The sequence below is a fragment of the Schistocerca serialis genome, chromosome 10 (assembly GCF_023864345.2).
Source record: "Schistocerca serialis cubense isolate TAMUIC-IGC-003099 chromosome 10, iqSchSeri2.2, whole genome shotgun sequence".
Taxonomy (NCBI): Eukaryota; Metazoa; Arthropoda; class Insecta; order Orthoptera; family Acrididae; genus Schistocerca; species Schistocerca serialis.
The window spans coordinates 89,873,332-89,898,061 of record NC_064647.1 but is presented as its reverse complement, the minus strand read 5'-3'; the positions used below and the strand labels follow the sequence as shown (position 1 = coordinate 89,898,061).

The 24,730-nt window shown below is 39.6% G+C and overlaps 1 protein-coding gene across 3 annotated transcripts in view; it reads right to left on the bottom strand.

The window, feature by feature from the left end:
• Positions 1-22,616, bottom strand: part of LOC126425148 (putative methyltransferase C9orf114) — a 43,174-nt gene extending 20,558 nt beyond the window's left edge. The window contains exons 1-3 of one of the 3 annotated variants that reach the window (XM_050088100.1): positions 22,505-22,616; positions 5,589-5,833; positions 1,174-1,518 (exon numbers count right to left, since the gene is read on the bottom strand). In XM_050088100.1, coding sequence (XP_049944057.1) covers positions 1,174-1,518; positions 5,589-5,833; positions 22,505-22,531 — 617 coding nt within the window. In that variant the 5' untranslated portion in view covers positions 22,532-22,616. Of the gene's footprint in view, positions 1-1,173; positions 1,519-5,588; positions 5,834-21,603; positions 21,731-21,761; positions 22,261-22,504 lie in introns of those variants that run through there. The other 2 variants (XM_050088098.1, XM_050088099.1) reach the window with 2 other exon arrangements.
• Between the last annotated feature and the right edge of the window lie 2,114 nt (positions 22,617-24,730).

Here is a 24,730-nt window from a genome sequence, read left to right as displayed (position 1 = left end):
ACAAAATGCTGTTCTTTTAAGAAATTTTTCAATTTCGGGAAAGGAAAAAAGTCACAAGGACTCAGATTAGGTAAATAGGGTGCTGTGGAACAAAACAAATGCTTTTGAGGTCAAAAATTCCGTGACTGAAGTCACTGTGTGACATGGTGCAGCATCCACTTGTCTGCAATGCCCAATCTCACTCAATTCATCCTTTTCCTGAGCCTTTCAAGGACAAATTTGTAAAACACTTGGGGACAGTTGGTCTCGAAGGAACAAATTCTTTATGCACTAAACCCCAACTGTCCAAAAAGCAAATGGGCATCATTTTGATTTGCTTATTCGAGCTTTTTTTCGATCAAGACATCTCAGTGTGCCATTCCTTACTTTGTCTCAGGATTGTACTCAAAAATCCAGAATTCATCATCTGTAATCACACAACTGAACCATTTGGGATTCTTGGCAATCCTCTCAAGAAGATCAATGCACACGTTTCTTTGATTGTTGTTCTGCTCAGATGTGAGGTTTCTCAGTACCCTTCTAGCACAAATCTATCGCAAGTGCAAAACTTTGATTACAAGGCCAAACATCTTCCTTATTGTTAAACGTCGGTCTGATCTCTCAAGAACATGCACTTGTTCAATGTTTTCATTGGTTTTTTAAGTTCAAGGTCTCCCTGAGCAAGGTGCATCTTTAGTGTGTTCTCAGCCTTCCAGAAATGGCTTATGCACTTGATAAGGAATGTTCCCCATGGGCCTGTTTTGATTTTTCAAAGATCGCACTCACGGATTCCCCTAGTTTGATTCAAAACTTGATGACATAACATTGCTATAAATTCCACTGTTCCATTTTTGTAACACACAACAACAACAACAACAACAACAACTTCACTGATGGAGCTCTCAAAAATCATGTGTTGGCTGTAGGAACCTGAAACTTGGACTGAGCATCTGGAAGGGATGAACACACTAGTCTGCATAAGCAGAACAACAAAGTGTTGCTACATCACTCACCATGTTGCCAGTCTCATTACTTTCCTCACACATATTGTATAATGCAGTCATCTACTCCACGTGCAACAGAGTAGACCAAATAAAACTAAAGTTCTCAATTTGCTTCTAAAATATATTTTTCCACTTTGAGACACACAGTTCTGCTCTCAAAAGGCAGCTCTTGTATCTAGCTGCTGCTTACCCAGACAGTTGTTTCCTTTTCAGCTGAGAAGCTGGTGTACCCTTGTCAGAGGTCCCAATGGTCAGGTCGTAACCACCCTCAAAGGGGCACTGTGTGAACACGGCACTCAGGGAAGACGCCACTCTGACAGTGTACCCCCAGTAGACGCCCATCTCAGCGCGCGGTGTCACTGGGGATACAATGGCAGCTCGCGTCCGCTTCGCCTCCTTGTGGGACGGCGGCAGGAGGCGCACGGTAACTCTGAGGCCAGGCACGAGTGCGCGGTCGGCAATCACGTCTCGCTGCAGCCCGACGTTGACCACACACCTGCCAGGTTTCCCTGGCCGCTTCACTGTCACTCCTTCCCTGCAGAGAGATGAAGAAGCAGCTGTATTACTCAAGGATTACACTTTTTGCATGTCAAAATCCTGTGTTAAAATTGATTGGTGAACCAAAACAATTGGAAGTATGTATATAAGGTCATTTACGAACTCCCAAGTAAAAAGTCACATGGTGTTAGATCCGGCGTACTGGGGAGCCAAGGAAACAGCCACATTATCTTCACCACTATATTCAATACACTGATGGGGGAAGTTCTTCATTAATGTAGTGATGAACTTCAATGCTCCAATGAGGGGACGTCTCACCTTATTGGAAGTTGAAATTCTTGGAATCAGCAGTCAGTTTTGGACACAATCACAACTGAGACATACAAATGTAAGAGATACTCATCATGGTCTTCTGGCAGAAGAAAAACAGCCCATACAGCGTTGTCTGTGCACTGTGCACTAAACACTAACCTCTGGCGAGTCTCATTCATGAGCCAGAATTTCACGAGGATGTTCAGTGCCCGACACAATCACATTGTGGCGATTAACTTTTGCAGATAAATGGACAGTTGTTTTGCCGAATATCACCTTGGAGGTGGCATGTTGATCCTCAGAAGCTTTCAGCATTGTGATGCAAAATTGAAAGTACTGACCACAATCTTTCATTTTTAACTGTTGTACAAGCATAGACGATGCTGTCTGAAATGTAACAGCCACCGCAAAATCTTCCTCACAGTTCGCTGCAGTTTCCAAGTTTGTGACTTGTGTCAAGCATTGATTTTTTTTTCTTTTTGACTACACACAAACACTCAGGTCACAGTTGCACCTGTCACACTTGGTTAAACGATAAACAAGTGTCCCTATATTGTTGATATCAACACACAGCTCTCTGTTTCATAGCGGTTATTTTCCATAATTCCTTCTCAATGTAGGCTGCACTGTTGTAATGTATAAACATGTTACATATTTCAACATATCAAAACACTTTTCTCATTCTGTTGTCATTTTGTCAAGACCCCGCTCTCTTTAACACCAACTGTTGGGCACAATGTAAACTCGGTGAGTTTATGGTTCTACTCATGCATAAATAATATTTGTACAAAAATACTTTGGAAAATGCATAACTTTGAAAAATAAATAAATCGTTTACAGAAGCCCTGTGTTTACATCACTTAAACTTCTGCATGTCAGTCATAGTAACAACAATTACATTGTTGACATAATTTTATTCATGAAAATAGCTTTAGAACAGCACATACTCCTCTGTACTCTGCATTTAACCAGTATTCTACCACGGAACCTAATCTGCCAGTTGCTTTACCTATATGTGAGGCTACATGATCATTCCATTTCACATTCACACAAATTTTTACTCTCCAGTACTTGTGTGAGCTGACTGATTCCAATAGTAACACAATGATATTGTAATCACAAGAAACATTTCGACAATGTCTGACATGAACAGTTTTACATTACTAATATTTACGAGTTGTGAATCTTTGCATCACTTTGATAACATGTTAAGATCTGGGTGACAGCGTGTGTAGTTTTTCTTCAAATAATACTTCATTACAAATAAGTGCATCACCTGTGAAAGGCTGAGTTTTTTATTAATATCAGGCACAGATAGTGGTTTGGCTTTTGTCACTTCACAGTCCAGGTGGTTATGCAATCCACTGCACTTCAAAGCCATCAGCCTAAGCACCTGGCATCTGTGTGTCTGAAGACTGTTGTGTCATCTGCAACCATCACAAGCTGCATGCAGTCTGCCTTTATTAGGTCACCTGAGAAAACAGCATAGAGGATTGATACAAGCACTGAATCTTGTGACATGCCAACGTTGATATCGCCTTCTGAAGAGATTACACACTGGACATGCACATGGAATGAGGCTAGCGATTTTTTTCGATAAGACATCTCTCCAACATTTTCAGGTTGAAATTACAATTTTCGTGAACCAATTTTTGTTGTGAGAGAGGGCAAGTTTTACTTCACTAGATTTCACAGCCAACACTCTTTTGAGTTGCCATGTACATCACTTATTCCAAGTTGTGCTAGAACTAAAAACAAGATGTAGATGAAATTGACCATAGCCTATCACCACTGCATGCCACGTCATGCAACTGTGCGATATTCTCAAGAATACAAGAAATACTCACTGGGACATGCTTTGGAATGTCGCCATTAGAACTTAATATCAACAGACTTCGACAATACTGCATCTCGTTTCAGATCAGATGCTCTTCACACTATGGTCACCGTCCAATTGAAGCACACTGTGAGGAAGGTGGCCAAGTACTACTCTGCACTGAAATGAGCAAAAAATGGTCTTAAGCCTGAATATTCAATGCTAATGTAAATACACAAATTCAAACACAGATCTGGATTTACATTTTTTGTAAAATTCAAAATAAACCTTTGCTTTTGTATGACTGGTGAATTTACAGATGCATGACAAAATTTCACACATATGTTACACTTTGTTGTGCTTCCAATTGTGCAGTGGGAAACAGACCTACATTCTGAAAACCTACGGACAATTATGAAGATTCTTGAGGTCAGCAAGTGTGTTGGAGGCAGCAACAATCAAATAACAAAATTTTCAATAGTGCAGAGCACTTTTTTTCACCTTTCCTTACATGACTCCATGATTAATTGTTTCTGAAGTGGAATCTCAGAATGATTTGTAATCAAATATGACTCCTATACTTATTCCCATCAATATGGAATTCAACTCCACCTACAGTCTCTAGAATTCCCTGAGATTTCCTCATCTTTTCCAGTAAATTAAATTTCCATGAGAACTGCCAATTCTTCAGGTTTTCCAGACAGGTCACCACCGTGGGAAGGTAATCTAGATACATTCGTTATCTCTATCTATCTATCTATCTCTCTCTCTCTCTCTCCTCTCTCTCTCTCTCTCTCTCTCTCTCTCTCCTGCTCATGCGCGCCCACACACACACACACACACACACACACACACACACACACACACACACACACACACACACACACAAAATGAATTCTTGAAACAGTTACACATTTTGTTTTTCTTGCTTTCCTTAAAAATAAATAAATAAAATAAAAAATAAATTTTTTTTATTAGTTATGTCAATGTTTAACGACTGCCTCTTCACTCATGTTTTCCTGATGTGCTGCCAGCACGAGTGGCTAGCATTGTCAAAGATTCACCTTACACTGCTGGTGGCAGCCTAAAAACTTGCTGACGAAACATCAGGAAAATAGTTAAACAAACATCAGCCAAAGATGCTGAGACAGAAGCTAACAGGTAATGTGTCAACAAGTGACCACAAAAACATCAACAATTTTGTACATCAATATTCAATCATCTTTCAGGCATGCATCCAGGATATTATTAATTCTTGTTCCTATATTTCAGTTGACAGCCTTATTGCCATTCTACAAGTGAGTCACTTACAACATTTTTAAATCACTCTATACAATACTGTGGAGCAAACACACATACGTAAGAGTTAATACTGTTGGTAACACAAGTGTCAGTCAAACATACAACTTTACACATCTCACAGTAAAAAAAGCAAGCACAGTCAGTGAATCCACATTGCTTATGAAATACAGCATGTGGTTCGTTATTATGGGTGGCAATGGCAGGCAATGAACACTTAGAACAATATTTTCTTTGAGAGTTTGGATGAGAAATGAGAGGTTTCCACAATTTGTCAAACCTGAAACCCTCATCTCAGCTGAGCAGATTGCAGATTGTATTTCCACAGCTTCCTTGACCAAAGAATCCCAGTTGGCTGAGTTTGTGACCAGCGTCTTAACATTACCATTAACCACGGAATGACCAGAGGAAATACAAGATTTGGCCTTTTCCAATTCGTTGGGCTACAGAAGGCGGGTGTATTGCTGCTGTCAAATGCAAATCACCTCAAGAATGAACCCAAGGTTGTCAGTCAACATATCGGACCAATAATTAATAACATTCCCCACTCACACCCAAAAGATGAGAGAATATTCGATCAATCACAAAAACTTCAAGAAACACTTTGAACATAAATGTGTCTGAGACAGCAGGCTGCATTGAAAAACACCATTAAAAATTATTCTTTACACGCCACTGACCTGAATGGAAAATCTTCGTCCTTCCGTAGGTGGTGAGGGGCATCGAGGGGGTTCACAAGCCCAGCGTACTCGAGGTCTTTATGCAGGGGGAAGAAGAACCTCCGGAGGTACTGGGGGCACTCCAGGTACTGCAGGATCCTCGCCAGCTGGGTGCAGCTCCGGCGGGTCATCTTGATGCCATCCGCTTCTGGCACAGTTTCGCATTTCGTTTCATCCCCGACACAAATATCATCAAAAACAATAATCTGTAAAGAACAAAATGTACTTCAGAATAAAAAATGTATATTTTACACAAACAGTAATACGTGCAGTATTTTCAGTCCTGCAAAAGTAAGTATATGCCTTTTACGATTCTCACATAATTTCTAAACATAACAACATTTTCAAAATATTGCATGAAGCTTTATGAGAAGCTACTAAAAAGATAAAAGGAAGTCCATGTTGGGATAGAAATAATTGTGAGAAGATTAGATTGCTACTCAACATAAAGATGACATGTTAAATTGCAGACAGGCCAAAGAAAAAGCCTGCTCCAGAAAAGAAAGAAAAACACACACACATTCACTCAAGCAGGCGCACATGTACACAGGACCACTACATTCTGGCCTGGGTGGCTGGCGACAGTGGTCATGTGTACGTGAGGTGTGCATGCTTGGCTTGAGTGGCTCTGTGTGTGTGTGTGTGTGTGTGTGTGTGTGTGTGTGTGTGTGTGTGTGTGTGTGTGTGTGTGTCTTTTATTTAGACAAAAATGCTGTTGTAGTCTCCAGTAGAAACATTGGTTCAATGCAGCTCTACAAGTTGGTCTGTCCTCTGCAGGCTTCTTCATATCTGAGTAAGCACTGCAACCTGCATCCCAACAAATCTGCTTACCGTACTCATCTCTTGGCCTCCCTCTACAATTTTTACTCCGCACACTTCCTTCTATTCCAAACTGACTATTACCTGTTGACTCAGAAAGTGTCCTACCAACTGATGCCTTTCTTTTAGCCAACTTTTGCCCTGAAAGTATTTTCTCCTCACTTTGATTCAGTACATCCTCATTAGTTATTCAGTATATCTTTCTAATCTTCAACATCCTCCTGTTGCACTGCATTTCAAAAGCTTCTATTCTCTTCTCATTTGAACTGCTTATCGTCCACATTTCATTTCGATGCAATGCTACACTCCATACAAATACTTTCAGAAAAGACTTCCTAATATTTAAGGCTAAGTTAAATGTTTACAAATTCCTCTCTTTTAGAAATGTTTTTTTTATGCTACAGCCAATCTGCACTTTCCATTCTCTCCACTTCAGCCATCATCAGTTATTTTGTTGCCCAAACAAGAAAATTATTCTACTACTTTTGGTGTGCCATCTCCAAATCTAATTCCCTCAATATTGCCAGATTTAATTCAACTATGTTCCATTATCCTTGCTTTTCTTTTGTTGATTTTCATTTTATATTAACTTTTCAAGACATTATGAACGCTCATGAAGTTTGCTGTAAATAATTCACTTCAGTTCAAAAGGAACAATGATGCACATAAACAATAGCAGAAGGAAAAATGACATTCATTACCCCACATTACAACTGTTTTTAGTAAGAAAGGTGTGTGCACAATGTTGCAATTAAAAGTTTTGATAACTTAATCACCGATAAAAAATGTCTGACAAACAGCAAAGTAAAATCTGCAAACAAACTGAAAATGTATCTCCTTGACAACTCCCCCTATTTCATAGAAGAATTTCAAGCACTGTATTGTGTAAAAACTTTAAAAAGAAGACACCTAGGAATATCAGCTTGTAGCCACATTCATAAATTAATTTGTGATCTGAATGTAAAATTACTCATTCCACATCATTACAATTTATTGTGCAAAAGATTCATGAAACATGAAAGTAACTAACTACATTAATTCTTTTCAATTACTCTTCCAAGTCCTTTGCCTTCTTGTACAGAATAACAATGTCACCAGCAAACCTCAAAGTTTTTGCATAGCTCCAGCTTGCTGCATATAGTGGGATAGCAATTCATTTTTAGATTGTGATTTAAAAAAAAAAAGACAGCTAGAGCTGCACCTAAAATGGATGCTTAGCCAGTAACTAGTTTCGGGCTAAGCCCATTCCCAAACCAAACAATGTTCGCCAAGAAAAAGTCCATCCAAAATAAGTACGCACTTTGTTTAGTGCTATTTTGGATCAACATTTTAGACAAATGCTGGTTGGTTTGTGAATGGGCATAGCCTGAAACCAGTCAAGTGCTAAATAAACATCCATTTTAGTTGCAACTCTGGCTCTCTCTTTGCATCACAATCCTAAAGTTTTTATTTCTTCTCAATGAAGTTTTATTCCCTTCCCAAAGATTTTCCTTGGTTTCCTTTACTGTTTGCTCACAGCAGAGATTTATTAATACTGGGGTTATGCTACAATCTTGTCCCGCTCCTTTCCCAACTACTGCTTCACTTTTATGTCCTCAAACTCTTATAATTGCATTCTTGCTTCTGTTCAAGTTGCTCCCTGTATTTTATATTTCTGTCCTAAAAATTTCAAGTAGTATAGTCCCATCAACACTGTTGGAAGCTTTCTCCAAATCCAAAAATGCAGTAAATGTTGGTTCGCCATTCTTCAACTTATCTTCTAAGACAAGACACAGCGTCAAGTATTTCCTCACATGTTCCTTCACTTCTTTGGAATGCAAACTAATGTTCACTGAGGTTGGGTTCTACAAGTTTTTCCTCTCTTCTGTAAATAATTTGTCTATATGAAACTGATTGTTCAGTAGTACTCACACCTCTTGGTACAACAGCATTCACTCAAGTTATAAATACAAAAGTTATGCAATACCAACTGATGTCGACAGTGTAAATCACTGGTACTTCAGTAGTACTTTTTAGTGAGGCCCGACAAACAGTATTCGCATTCAAATGGGCTCAAACGTTTCTCGATTTGCAACAGCACTCGATATAGTATTGAGCCTCCTCAAACAATCTTGTGTCATCCAACTTGAATGGTGCAAAAGCAAGAGGTACTGGAGACATTACGAACTAGCCACAACAAGCTACATCTTTTCTAAAAATTTGCAATTTCATGAAACACATAAGGAAACAGTGCACCACAATACAAACTTATGTTGCATTCAAACACACTTACAGTAAGAATTCTCATGCAGTATTTATGGGTATACTAGATGAACCCTGTGTTGTTACCTACAATTAAACAGTTATTCATAAAGGAATGTTAATGTCGAAACTCACTGTCCTCGTGTATGCACCATCACAAAGTTATGTCTTAGAGGTATTGAGCCATGAGCCACTTGTGGCCTAGCAAACCACGCAACATCGGAAAAAAGGCATCAAATGATGAAAGAATTTGACAGAATACATGCTGCTCACTCCATTACTTAAGGAAAAAAGTTCTACGCAACCGAGTAGCAAATTACAAAATGCGCCACAAAAAGGAGTAAATAATTTCACGAGTGTTTGTGACATGCCTAGCACTGAGAAGATCGTAATTGTGTTAGTGTGTATGGAGAGCAAGAAATCTGCTGTAACATCACTGTAAAAAATGTTCTGAGACTTCTTGTTCTTTCCGTACATGTAGAAATTTCTGGTTCTCAATACATGCGGGCAGACAATGCACATCTGTCTGTGAAGAAAAACATGGTTTGTCCAGAGAAATACCTGCCATTTTTAACATTTGTCCTCAATTCTTCTTTATCAAGGAGGTCACTTTCGAAGGGAACTGCAATGGTTGAAACTGGACAGAAACACAATTTGTTGGAATGATAAGAATTTGTCATATCAATCCTGTCTCTCCTTTGGATCCACCAGTGACAATGGTGGCCTGCATGATATGCCTTCTAAGTCTGTGATGGATAAGCTAGTGCCACTGCGCAATCTTGGTGCATCCAGGTGCTTAGAAATATTTTCACTCACATATGTTACAGAGTTTAATGATGATTTTATCCTACAGGAATATTTCTACTGTCTTGGTTTATGCACACACTTACTGAATTTGTCGAAACATTTAAAAACTAATCTCTATGTTAACCTTAATGCATTCCTTTGCATTTAACTTTCTGGATGATGTTTTAGTGACATTACCCATCATTTGTGAACAACAGTCACGTTGACCATCTCACAGGAACAGTGATTTCGTGTTAATTCAGGTTAGAGGGTATCTACATTCCAAAGTTCATCCAAATTGTCCAACCTCTTCAGCGTGAAGGAGTAACAAATATACTAACTCAATGAAGGAAGAAAATAAGCAATTTCTTGTTCAGTGCAAATTTTATAATATTTGTATGTGCAACTACATCATCTGTCCTCACGTGTGTGCCCGTTACCAGCAGATATGCTTACATACCATAATCAAACCCAAAAATCCTACGACATTAAGCCTGACACTCAATGGCTAAAATCAACAAGCTTGTATGGAGTATAAGGATTGTATAAGCATTGCATTCATTACGCTGAATCGTATTTCAAAGGACATATTAATGAATAAAAGCATTTTCACAAACACAATACAGTTTGGGTCAAATAGAAGCATCCGAATCCTCCCATTTGCTTTGACCTGTTACGTAATGGTGTTGTGCGATATCATTACGACGCAGAGTTTTTGAGTTGGTTGTGTTCGTAGATGTGTTTGCTGGTGACCGCTGGTGGTGTATGTTTATGTACTGAGTGTAATGTGCTGTATTGGGTTCATTTGTGATTTCGTGTTGACAGTGCAACGTTGCTGGGAGTGTTAGCTGTTCATCATGTATCGTGTGTTTAAAGTGCTTTCAGTGAGTTAGTAACGACTTTTGTTTGTTTATGTGTCTGGTGTTTTTGTTAGGTTTATTGGTTTGGTGTTTGTTGTGCGGCAAGAAGTTTAATTCATTGCGTGGTTTCTGTTGTTAGGTATGGATATACTCCTAAAATGTATTAGTACTTCATTGTGTGTCGAGTTTGGGGAGGAGACGAGATGTCAGTTATTAAGTTCTTGCAGTTATTTGGTCTTTTTGCAGAGGTTGTCAGATGTAGTATTTGTGGTGAAAATATAGGGCTAATGAAAGATATGGCATCTCGGACAAGGGACGTATGTATATGGCAGTGTTGGCGTGATAAAGTCTGGCGGTTCATTACACGTGGTACCTGGTTCAAGAAATCTAGGTTGGCCATGAGGGAGACTGTTTTGCTGACGTGTTATTTTTATTATAGGTCCCTTATTAGTTTTTGCGCACGAGACTGGAGTGAGCAAGAGAACGATGTTACGTTAGTTTTCTTTTTGTAGAGCAGTTTGTTCTGAGTACATTAAGTGTAGGGATGAGTTGGGTGGGCCAGGCATGGTGGTTGCGATCGATGAGTTTTAGTTTGGGAAGAGGAAGTTTGGGAGGGGTACTTTTCACATTGGTCTATGGGTGTAGGGTGGCTGTTATTTTGGGGATGAGTATGCTGACTGTGTTCTTAGGGTTTTGGAGGGCTGTACTAAGAGAGAATTGGTGGGGTAGATTGAAGAATATATTGAGGAGGGGAGTACTGTTATTTTAGACGCATTTTCATCGTAGAAGGGTTGTCAAGCAGAATCTTGAGTTCAAAAAATATGAAACTGGGCCGTGCATTAATATGATAAAGGGGTCTTCGGGGGTGGGGGTAAATCAGTCATAGGAAGGAGGAAGAGGCACTCTTCTAACCTGCAATCTGATTTAGATGAGTGTTGCTGGCACAAGAGCATCCCTGGGGATTATTGTATCTTTCGTATTTTGTTTAGAGCTGTGGGTAAGATGTATTATAGGGCGAGGGTGGTGAGTTGAGAGAGTTGGGTTTGTGTGGGCATTGGGGGGGGGGGGGGGGGTGTTGTTGTGGACTTAAGGGGATGGGTTGTGGGTGGGCTTTATGATTATGTTGTACAGGACCTGTTTCATTGCAGTTTTTGTTGATTTGTAAGGTGTGATTGATTTTTGTTTATTTTCTGCTTTTTTTATTTATTGGCAGCTTTTTTGGGGGGTTTATGAGATGGGTGGTTTGGGATTGGTTAGTGGGTGGTTTGGGAGTCTTTCTTGTTCATGTTTTGGTTGCATTCTTGTGTGCGTGCGGTTGGAGTGGCCAATTTAGATTTTATCGCCAGAACTGTTGATGGTAAGTAATTTTTGTTTTCAGTTTATTCTACATGAGTTGCAATGTTTTGTGTGTTTATGGTAGATTGATTGTGTTTTACTTTATGAAGTGATGTCCGATTTTTGGGCTGTTGAGGTGTTGGGGTATTGGTTACATTTTTTGTAATTGTAGGGGTTGGTTTTTTGGTACTGACAGTTGCAGTTGAGCTATATAGGTCAAGGGAAGTGTCCGAGTCCAGTGTTTTTTGTTGGTGTAGTGGAATGCAGTAAATTTTTTTTGTCTGTTTTCAAATCAAGTGGAGTTTATTTTATTGTTATTTACCTTGTCCCTGTCCTAAGCCCCTAGTTTCCCATGACGGTCCCATTAGTTTCATTTTATTTTTGGAGTGAGATGTTATTGTATTATTTATATTTGTTTTTGCAGTTGTTGGCACATGTATGGAGGTGCTGAAAGTAGAAGTTTCCGCCATACTGATGACTTCATGGGTCAAAACAGACAGGTGGAACCGGATGCTTCTGTACTGCCAACAGTTCAACAGTCAAAGAGTAAATAGTTTTTTCTTCACTTGCTTGCCATATTGTCCATATCTGCTTTACAATTCTTATGGGTATTTACGTTCTGTCATCGCAACTATAAAAAATGCACCATTTTTTCACCAAACTTGTTTCACTTCATTAAGGTAAAGCATCATCAGTGGTCTGTAATTAAGTCACTTAAATTTAGCTTTTTCTGTGAGTAATTATTGTTCTACATTTCATTAAAGGGTTTACAGAAAGTCTGGGAACACTTTGAATTAGTTATTGCACAAGGACCAAACATTGTACAAATATTGTACATATGTCATTTTGAAGAGAAATACCTGAAGTTCTTTCCTCATGTATACCACCACAGCATAGTTCGGTAATTTGCAAATAGTCAGCGTTAGTCGCAAACATGGCAAGTTCAGGTGTGCAGCGAGCTGTCTGTGTGTTGGAGTTCAACAAAAACAAGTGTGCTACAGCTGTTCAATGGATGTTTAGAACCAAATACAGTAAGAAGCCATCAACAAGGAAGACCATTTACCACCAGAACAACAAATTTGTTACGACAGGTTGCTTGTGCCTGTCAAAGAGAAGTGGACGTCCCAGTGCATCCTGTGAACTCAAAATGGGTCCAATGACAGTGTGGGAAGTCCTCTGACAGAAGCTGTCTATGAAACCATTCAAACTGGAGCTAGTGCAGAAGCTCAATGACAATGACAAAGGCAAGCGTTTTGAGTTTTGTTCACAGTTGCAACAATTGAATGGGGATGGCATTGTTGTTCGTTTGATTTTTAGCGACAAAGCCACTTTTCACCACACTAATGGCAAAGTGAACAGTCATAATTGTCAAATCTGGGCTAAAAAGCCTTCACACAAATGCACTGAATTTGAGCGCGATTCCCCAAAGGTTGTAACTCGCCACGTGAAAAACTGTACGGGTCATTCTTCTTCGCCGAAAGCACTGTCATTGGATATTCCTACTTCGACATGTTGCAGCAATGGCTGATGCCTCAAATGCAATTGGATTCTCTCTTCATCTTTCAACAGGATGGGGCTCCACCCCATTTTCATCATGAAGTTCATGAGTACCTGAACACGAAGCTGCCAGATCCCCAGCTGTGCTACAGAACAGGACAGCTGTTTCATGAAATGGCCTCCCCGATCACCAGATCTCACTCCGTATAAGTTTTTTCTGTGGGGACACATTAAAGATCTGATGTATGTACCGTCTCTACCACGTGATGTAAAAAAAATTCAGATTGTCTCTTCAAAATGCAATATGTATGACATCTGTACAATGCTTAGTTCTTGTGCAATAAAAAACTGAAAGTGTTCCCAAACTTTATGTACACCCTGTATTCTTCAATTCAATAAATATCTTTTACTACACACTTTTAAAAGTAGGCTATGTGTTAATTTAGGGTATACACTAACTCCATTCCAATTCCTTCCCAATCTGCCCAGTGATTTCAGTATGAGGAGTAACATACTCTCATGCACACAAACTTTCACATTTATAAAATATATGTGATAAACATCTTTGCTGATTTTTAAGTAAAACTAACATGTGTCCTTCGAGTCTTATGACAGCAGGCCTCAATCAAATCGTGGTGGGTTACAACCTGTGCCACCTCAAATAAACCAATCAAGCTTTTGAGAACTGCCTCTACCATTGTCATCAGGAGTTAAAATCACTGACTGGCAGGACTGGCGAGATCTTCTGCTTATACAGATGTAATGGCAGCACCAGAGGGTTTGAGTGACACTGACGCATGTACGGAAGGCAAGTTGGGCAGCCCTATCCTGCCACAGGACCAAGTGACATCAAATAGTGTGAGGGACTGGTGCCACATCTGAAACTGCCACTCCTGCTTCCCTAAAAGGCAGTCAGAGATTTTTAACTCCTGATGATGATGGCGAACACAGCAATTAAAAGTTCACGTGTTTTGTTCGAAGTATCACAGCTTTTAAAATTAGAAGATTTTATTGAAGTAAAACCAAAAGTCAAAGGTGAAAATGCAGTCATTCTAAAAAATAGCTAATGAGCATACAACATGAACAGCAAGGATCCCAACACACTTCTCTGGGCCACACCTGAAGCTACTTCTACATATGCTGATGACTCTTCAACAAGGATAACTTGTTGCCCCCTCCCTAAAAAATCCCAAATCCAGTTACAAATTTCACTCAATACCTCATACAATTGTACTTTTGACAATAAGCACAGACATGGTACTGGATCAAATAATTACTGGAAATTGAGAAATATTGCATCTACCAAACTGCCTTGACCCAAAGCTTTCAGTATGTCATATCAATTTATCTATTAAACAGAAAGCCACCACTCCGATCACGGTCCTGCCTTGCTTGATCTGACTCCAGGATGCATTTTTAAAGAAAGTCAGCAGCCTTGTGTGTCATCCCTGACCAGCGTGAACAAGCCGAAAACAACTACAAGTATAAACTGGCCTGGCATTTTGCCCAAGGGGGAACACAGCGGCAGTTTTGTACATAAAATTATTTTATTGCATTCTTCAGACTAGGCTCACACAAATGGTATCACAAACAGTTTTGACTTCTTACCAATTCAACTCTGTTTAAAAAGGAAGACAAAATGGCTCTGAGCACTATGGGACTCAACTGCTGTGGTCATTAGTCCCCTAGAACTTAGAACTAGATAAACCTAACTAACCTAAGGACATCACAAACATCCATGCCCGAGGCAGGATTCGAACCTGCGACCGTAGCGGTCTTGCGGTTCCAGACTGCAGCGCCTTTAACCGCACGGCCACTTCGGCCGGCTAAAAAGGAAGACAAAGACAACAGTAAAATACTAGGAAATTAAATTTAAAAATTTAAACTGACTTTTTACGCAACTACATGTACTTGAATATATTACTACATACAACATGAACAGCAAGGATCCCAACACACTTCTCTGGGCCACGCCTGAAGCTACTTCTATGTACTACATTACTACATAACTCCCCCCCCCCCCCCCCCCATGAACCATGGACCTTGCCGTTGGTGGGGAGGCTTGCGTACCTCAACAATACAGATAGCCGTACCGTAGGTGCAACCACAACAGAGGGGTATCTGTTAAGAGGCCAGACAAACATGTAGTTCCTGAAGAGGGGCAGCAGCCTTTTCAGTAGTTGCAGGGGCAACAGTCTGGATGATTGACTGATCTGGCCTTGTAACACTAACCAAAATGGCCTTGCTGTTCTGGTACTGCGAACGGTTGAAAGCAAGGGGAAACTACAGCCGTAATTTTTCCCGAGGCCGTGCAGCTTTACTGTATGACAAAATGATGATGGCGTCCTCTTGGGTAAAATATTCCGGAGGTAAAATAGTCCCCCATTCGGATCTCCGGGCGGGGACTACTCAAGAGGACGTTGTTATCAGGAGAAAAAAAACTGGCGTTCTACGGATTGGAATGTGGAATGTCAGATCCCTTAATCGGGCAGGTAGGTTAGAAAATTTAAAAAGGGAAATGGATGGGTTAAAGTTAGATATAAATGAATAAAAAAATAGGAGTACGGGTAAGCTACTAAAAACAGCATAGTGAACGCATTATTGTGGCCAAGATAGACACGAAGCCCGAGCCTACTACAGTAGTACAAGTTTATATATCAACTAGCTCTGCAGATGACGAAGAAATTGATGAAATGTATGATGAGATAAAAGAAATTATTCAGGTAGTGAAGGGAGACGAAAATTTAATAGTCATGGGTGACTGGAATGCGAGAGTAGGAAAAGGGAGAGAAGGAAACATAGTAGGTGAATATGTATTGGGGCTAAGAAATGAACGAGGGAGCCGCCTGGTAGAATTTTGCGCAGAGATAACGTAATCATAGCTAACACTTGGTTCAAGAATCATAAAAGAAGGTTGTATACCTGGAAGAATCCTGGAGATACTAGAAGGTATCAGATAAATTATATAATGGTAAGACAGAGATTTAGGAACCAGGTTTTAAATTGTAAGACATTTCCAGGGGCAGATGTGGACTCTGACCACAATCTATTGGTTATGAACTGTAGATTAAAATTGAAGAAACTGCAAAAAGGTGGGAAATGAAGGAGATGGGACCTGGATAAACTGAAAGAACCAGAGGTTGCACAGATTTTCAGGAAGAGCATAAGGGAACAATTGACAGGAATGGGGGAAAGAAATACAGTAGAAGAAGAATGGGTAGCTTTGTGGGATGAAATAGTGAAGGCAGCAGAGGATCAAATAGGTAAAAAGACGAGGGCTAGTAGAAACCCTTGGGTAACAGAAGAAATATTGAATTTAATTGATGAAAGGAGAAAATACAAAAATGCAGTAAATGAAGCAGGGAAAAAGGAATACAAACGTCTCAAAAATGAGATCAACATGAAGTGCAAAATGGCTAAACAGGGATGGCTAGAGGACAAATGTAAGGATGTAGAGGCTTATCTCACTAGGGGTAAGATAAGATACTGCCTACAGGAAAATTAAAGAGACCTTTGGAGAAAGGAGAACCACTTGCATGAATATCAAGAGCTTTGATGGAAACCCAGTTCTAAGCAAAGAAGGGAAAGCAGAAAGGTGGAAGGAGTATATAGAGGGTCTATACAAGGGCGATGAACTTGAGGACAATATTATGGAAATGGAAGAGGATGTAGATAAAGATGAAATGGGAGATATGATACTGCGTGAATAGTTTGACAGAGCACTGAAAGACCTGAGTCGAAACAAGACCCCCCCCCCCCCCGCCCCGAGTAGACAACATTCCATTAGAACTACTGACAGCCTTGGGAGAGCCAGTCCTGACAAAACTCTACCATCTGGTGAACAAGATTTATGAAACAGACTTCAAGAAGAATATAATAATTCCAATCCCAAAGAAAGCAGGTGTTGACAGACGTGAAAATTACCGAACTGTCAGTTTAATAAGTCACAGCTGCAAAATACTAACGCGAATTCTTTACAGATGAATGGAAAAACTGATAGAAGCCGACCTCGGCGAAGATCAGTTTGGATTTCGTAGAAATATTGGAACACGTGAGGCAATACTGACCTTACCATGTATCTTAGAAAGAAGATTAAGGAAAGGCAAACCTACGTTTCTAGCATTTGCAGATTTAGAGAAAGCTTTTGACAATGTTGATTGGAATACTCTCTTTCAAATTCTAAAGGTGGCAGGGGTAAAATCCAGGGAGCGAAAGGCTATTTACAATTTGTACAGAAAGCAGATGGCAGTTATTAGAGTCGAGGGGTATGAAAGGGAAGCAGTGGTTGGGAAGGGAGTGAGACAGGGTTGTAGCCTCTCCCCGATGCTATTCCATCTTCATATTGAGCAAGCAATAAAGCAAACAAAAGAAATGTTCGGAGTAGGTATTAAAATCCATGGAGAAGAAATAAAAACTTTGAGGTTCGCCGATGACATTGTAATTCTGTCAGAGACAGCAAAGGACTTGGAAGAGCAGTTGAACGGAATTGACTGTGTTTTGAAAGGAGGGTATAAAATGAACATCAACAAAAGCAAAACGAGGATAATGGAATGTAGTCGAATTAAGTTGGGTGATGTTGAGGGAATTAGATTAGGAAATGAGACACTTAAAGTAGTAAAAGAGTTATGCTATTTGGGGAGCAAAATAACTGATGATGGTAGAAGTAGGGAGGATATAAAACGTAGACTGGCAATGGCAAGGAAAGCGTTTCTGAAGAAGTGAAATTTGTTAACATCTAGTATAGATTTAAATGTCAGGAAGTCGTTTCTGAAAGTATTTGTATGGAGTGTAGCCATGTATGGAAGTGAAACTTGGACGATAAATAGTTTAGACAAAAAGAGAATAGAGGCTTTCGAAATGTGGTGCTACAGTAGAATGCTGAAGATTAGGTGGGTAGATCACATAACTAATGAGGAGGTATTGAATAGCATTGGGGAGAAGAGGAGCTTGTGGCACAACTTGACTAGAGGAAGGGATCGTTTGGTACGACTTGTTCTGAGACATTGAGGGATCACCAACTTAGCATTGGAGGGCAGCATGGAGGGTAAAAATCATAGAGCGAGACCAAGAGATGAATACACTAAGCAGATTCAGAAGGACGTAGGCTGCAGTAGGTACTGGGAGATGAAGAAGCTTGCACAGGATAGAGTAGCATGGAGATCTGCATCAAACCAGTCTCAGGACTGAAGACCACCACAACAACAACTCCCCAGGTTGAAGACGTACTTGCAATGTAAACATGCGATCTGTTCCTTCCAGAACACTGACATAAACCATAACAACAAAAATTCTCTTTATTACAAATCTGATTACTAGTTCTATTAGCTGAAACATTATTTATTTTTTAATTTGAAGCTCCATATTTATGATAAGAAGCACTGGAACTGTCTGAAATTTCAACTTTTAGTTACCCTGAAAAATTGATTTCTTAAAGCAACTTAACAAAACTTTGTTATTAGGTAAATATCTCTGAAATACATCTAATATCTTAAACCAGTCCATTTCAATAGTTTTTACTGAACTGATTTAATTAGTAAGGTCGCCAACACGATATTTTAAAGCCTAAAAGTTGTTTTTCAGTACCAATGTAATTTTATGGAAGGCTGAAAATACACATCAAATATAGATTTATGAGATAAACATAAGTCACACAGCAGGAACAAAAAGTGTTCATTTTAACATAATTTGATAATGGAAACTGAATGACACACATGCAGTAATAAAATATCAAATGGAGCAATGGAATGACATTTATACAGCCTGCCTGACAAGTGACTGCGAAAGGTGAGCTAATAACCCTGTTTACTACAAATTTACAATGAAATGAGTTAATGGATGCATACTACATGTAGAACATGGTTATTTATTTTGAAAAACAATCTTTCTTTTCCCATACCTTGAGCTAACTAATTACTTTCTGCAGGAAACATTGAAAACGCCAAATTACAAATAAACTCAATATAGTAAAAAAAGTTTAATTTCCTATTTAGTGTAAAAGAATGTTGGCTACCTTTGAAGGTTGCTGTGAGTTAGGCCAAGATGATAGAGGCATTATTATGTTGAAATTACAATGAAATGAACACCCTTAGTTGCCTACAGGCATTGACATAGGTCAACGGGGACAGATGAAAATGTGTGCCCCGACCGGGACTCGAACCCCGGATCTCCTGCTTACATGGCAGACGCTCTATCCATCTGAAGACACAGAGGATAGCGCAACTGCAGGGATTTACCTCTGGCACACCTCCTGCAAAACCCACATTCTCAATGTATTGTCCTGCACTACATTCGTAGTGCCCCCGCCCATTATACTCATTAATCACGGCGTGTTGCCGATTCCCGTAAGCGTTCGGGCACTGTTTTTGCATTCGGACAGAAGAAAATGGTCAAGTGGCCGGTGGTGTTCATTTCATTGTAATTTCAATGTAACGAGCTGCTTGGTCACCGATGGTATCTGTTCTTTTGGACATGTCCGAAAGAACAGATACCATCTTAGTAAGCATTTTTATGTATTGCACTGTTGGCTGCGCCATCAATTTAAGCAGTGTTTCCACACTGCCAAGTTGACATTTTTTTAGAGAATGCTAGGGAACAAACAGTTCTCCACCACACCACATTGCAAAGGTGTCATGGATGGGATTGGTGGAACTGCACAGTCTGCAGTCTCGAATATCTGCAAAGTTGGGAAACACATACTATCTGTTGTTGAAGATTTAGCAAAAATTACAACTGAAAGATGTTGCAGCATAACCTTTTTTTCTCTCTGCCCAGCAAACTGCAGAGAATAAAGAGGAATTAGATCAAATATGGATGTGAATAGTCCCAGCACAGCAGATGAAAACTATCCATGTTGTTACACCTATTTCTTCTTTTATTATTGAGTACCAATATTACTTACTATCCCCCCAGAGGTTTGCACACAATTTCAAAAAGCAAGCTTTAGTCACAACAAATCTGTGAGACCTGATTAATCATATTGTCTTGCTCCAAGAGGATTTTGCTGTGGTTGCCCATGCCAGAAAAAAGTCAAGACTTTTTGTAGAGCAGGTGATTTATAGTTGAAGATGACGGCCTTTCCCTCAAAGGAAGAGAAAGACCGGGTGGAAAAAAGATCAAATTGTAGAGAAACTGGTTTCAACTACTGTAGACCAGAGGAACAAGTACCACTTTCCCCACATAACAGCAATTCAGAATGAATTTTTCAAGTGATAATGTCATCTGAATACTAGGAGATGTCATTTCATTACTGGACTTTTTTTTAAATTTCATTAGTGAAATATATGTTTAATGCATTTATTTTCCATACAGATAAGAACAAAATGTGTATCTGAATTACGTAATTCTGATAGCAGATTTTTATATATTTATTTTAAATACACAACTCTCACTATATGAAAGAAATAAACTGCTTTGGTAAGAAAATTACATTTCATTACTTAACTCTAGACAGTACAATAAAACCATTTGTCCTTATAATGTTTCTTGATCTTTTTTATTTTTAAATGAAAAAAAAAAAAAAAAAATCTTAATTGACTGTCACTCTGTTATGCATGGAACTGTTCACATTTGTTTTCTGACTGATAGTTTTAATACCATTTGTGTGACCTGGAGCTGACAAATAGAATAAAAGAATTTTGAAAACAACTATAGTTGCCTAAGATATCATAACAGAAGCAACTAAAAGCCGTAACTGAAGCACAATGTCGCATGGAGGACATGCAAGGACACTGTGTCCCATCCACAGATCTGAAAGAACTTTGTGTTGAAATGTTTTCTACAAATTCCAACAACCTCAAAGCTTTTAACTAACTGCATTTGTGTTCACTTAAAAAAATTCTTTGATATTTTAATTGTAATCCTATAATAACTAAGTTTGTTCAGATTATGCCATTATTTGATTTCTCGTGTTTCATGACACGGAGTTCATTTGCGCTACATTAGCGCCTATTTGCTCTCTCATGTTACTGTGTTTCATACTGACAAGTATGACACATCTCAGAGCAGACCATGAAGTCACACACCACAACAGCCTTACGTCACAGGTCAAAGCCGACAGGTGGGATCGGACGCTTCGGTCGACCCAGGCAAGTTCCTTCAAAGAATCCCTGCAATTAAGAGTTCGAAGGACATCTTATAAATTTTATTTTGCACTTCGTGTCACTAGACACCTCGAAGTTAACATTGGTCCTAAAGTTTGCGCACACATGGCATATTACAGATACACATCATTTGCAAGTTTTATTGTTAATGCACAACATTGTTACATGTTTTTGTAGGGGAGAGGAGTGATTCCTACATGGGGGCAAAACCTTCCTTATATAAATGTTTGCTTCAGGTTCTTCTTCCTTTGAGGACAGAATTGGGAATGACACACACATGAACAACCTTTTTTATATAACACTGAAAACAAACAAAACTAAATCAAGTAGAATGCTTACTGTAATGCATGTAAAAACTGCATAGGCAGACCATAAAGAGTGATACATCTGGCACCAAGAAATACTGGAACTTCTCTTGTACAAACATGATTTCTCTCTGGGTCAACTATCATAACATGGTAATAATACCAAAAACCTCATCTGTAAACATAACTAACCTCATCGATTCTGTATATACATGCTGCTCTTGCTATCTGACCGGCTAAATATGTTCTCAGTTCTTGGCTCTGAGCATTTTCCAAAATAGTACCTGGCACAGCTATGCTAACAGTAGGCATCTCAATCAGCGATAATGATATTTTATCATCTTCCGCTATCTTGTCTTTGTCAGGTGGCGCGTTCTTCTCTTCGTTAGATTTCTTCGCAAGTTTCAACAACTTTTCCTGTTTACGAATTTTCTTGAGAAGTTTGTGTTTTCGTCGTTCTTCCGTTTTACTTTGAGCTAGAGTAGGTGACATGTCTCCCAAGCTAATACAGAAATTGACGTGAACAAAAGCTTGCACTTAATGGCACACGACTGATTAGCACCGAACAAACAATCCAACAATGGTACTACAATCACAATTACATAACTACAAACACTATAAAAACGAACAGAATACCGATACCCACGTGCTATGCACGCCCTAAACACTTCCACATGTTTGCCTGCATACTGCGCAGTTGGCACTACGTGATTACGAAAACAAAGCTGTCGAAGTCTATATTCAATTGTTCACGCAGAACAGTGCCGCCACTCGTAGCCAGTACGCGGCTATAACGTAACGCATGCATCGAACGATCCATATCGAGCACCTACTCTCGTGGCGGTAAATATGGATTCTGTTTATTGTGATGGCTAGAGCGACGACTAAAAACTAATGTAAAATTAATTAAAAACGAAACTAGTAACTTCACTTACTTGCCTCGTCAACCATGTCTTCTCCATTGATTACTCCACAGATTGTATACGTCGCAGGAAGCAATCCTTGTTCCCCGTAAGCTGGGTACAATCTAGATATGTCTCTGACGAACACCGGAAGAGTCTCAGAAGGTTGAACGTTCCCACGCAACCGAGAATTGTGGAAATACAGGTACTGTACGAGCTAACTAAGTTGACACTCGACGCGGTGTCTGATGCAAGCGACCGTAAAGGTATTTCCCATTTACAGTCGCTTCCATCAGCCATCACGCTGAATATCAACTTAGTTGGAGCGAATATTACTGGAAGAGGTACAGTTCGTCCTTGTCTCCCTGTCGACCTTAACTTTTAATCCACGATCTGACAGATTTCCACAAGTACTCCATATTCTGTGTATGGGCAGATGGATCGTCTGAAGAGACAAATTCCACAGAATGACTTATAAATTCCTTCTTTCTTCAAGGTGTTGTAGGACTTAAGGGCATCTGATATAACTTTGGTGTTTTCTGAGAGACACTTAAGTATTTTTGTCTCTCGAACTGTAAAGCGTTTCCAGGATTCCCTTTCGGTGCCTCCAAAGATCCATATGTGTACAATTTCATTTTTTAGTGGTTGTCCTTTCTTGTATTTCCGAGTAGCTCTTCGCGATTCGTCTATTCCAACCATCTTGATTTGTTCACCGATATGAACATTGTCATTCATGACTATCACATAGCCGACTTCCCAACAGAACCCATAGTAGTTTACAAAAGGTGTTTGTCGATAACTCAGCTTCCGACACGGTCGCTTGTAGGGTGTGACTGAACTAATGCTCTTTTCAATGATCAACTTACACTTGTTGTCGAACTGTATGTTTTTCCTTATCGATGTCTTTTCCAGACACCGCGCGCAGTCTAAATGAAATGGGAAGTCAGCATTAGCATCTTTTTTGCTTAGTTTCACACAGCTGTCTCCATGACAATTCATATAATTCCTGAAATCGTAATTTGGCAGCGATCCCTATTCCCAGCAGAAATCTGAACGAGATTGAGCGCTACACAAACGAGAAATTAAGTTTCGCCAAGTAAGAGAATCAAGACTCGCGATTACAGCGGCTTCACTCATTTTTATTTACAAAGCTAGACGTTACATGATTCTCCCTTGACAATGCTTTAAACACTTCCCATATCTCCCGCCACGACAGCCGTGAGCTCGATGTGTTTCGTTATTCGATATATTTGGTTCGGAGACAGCACGTTTCATAGGCAACGATCATGGAAACTACCCTATAATCGACTGTTTATGCAGAGCAGTATTGCCATTCATAGCTAGAACTTGTTCTCGTATGATCGCCTGTAGACCATGATATCGACAGAACTTTAAATTTTTCACAGAGAATGGTGAAAAAACATAAGGAACACTGACTGAATAGGTGCACTTTGCCATGGGTCAAACAAACCTGTGATCATTCGTGCTGCCCTTCTTTGTAACATTAATACCTCCTGTTAGACTTACATGGTACGGAGTGGGTCGCTCAAGTAATTTGTAATCGATCTCCTGTGTAGACTGGTTGTTGTTTACCAGTATTCTACCAATATAGCGAACTCTACCAGCTGCTTTACCCACTACTGAGCCCATGTGATCATTCCATTTCATATCCCTACAAAGTGTTGCACCCAGATATTTGTATCAGTTAGCCGATTGCAACTATGATTCATTGACATTATACTCATAGGGTACTACGTTTTGTGAAGTGCACAATTTTACGTTCCTGCACACTTAAAGCAAGTCACTAATCTACGTTATTCTTTGAAATCTTATCAAGATCTGACTGATTATTTCTGCAGCCTCTTTCAGACAGTGCTTCGTTATGGATAACTGTATCATATACAAACAGTCTAAAGTAGTGTCTGGAAGGCCATTAATATACAACACGAATAGCAAGGGTCCCAACACACTTCCCTGAGGTAAATCTGAAGTTACTTCTATATCTGACGATCATTCTCCATCTAAGATACACTATGTGATCAAAAGTAACCAGACACCCCCGAAAACATAAGTTTTTCATATTAGGTGCATTGTGCAGCCACCTACTGCCAGGTACTCCCTATTAGCGTCCTGAGCAGTCATTAGACATCGGGACAATGGGGCGCAGAGCGTAACTCATAGACCTCGAACGTGGTCTGGTGATTCGGTGTCACTTGTGTCATATGCCTGTAAGCGAGATTCCCATACTTCTAAGCAACC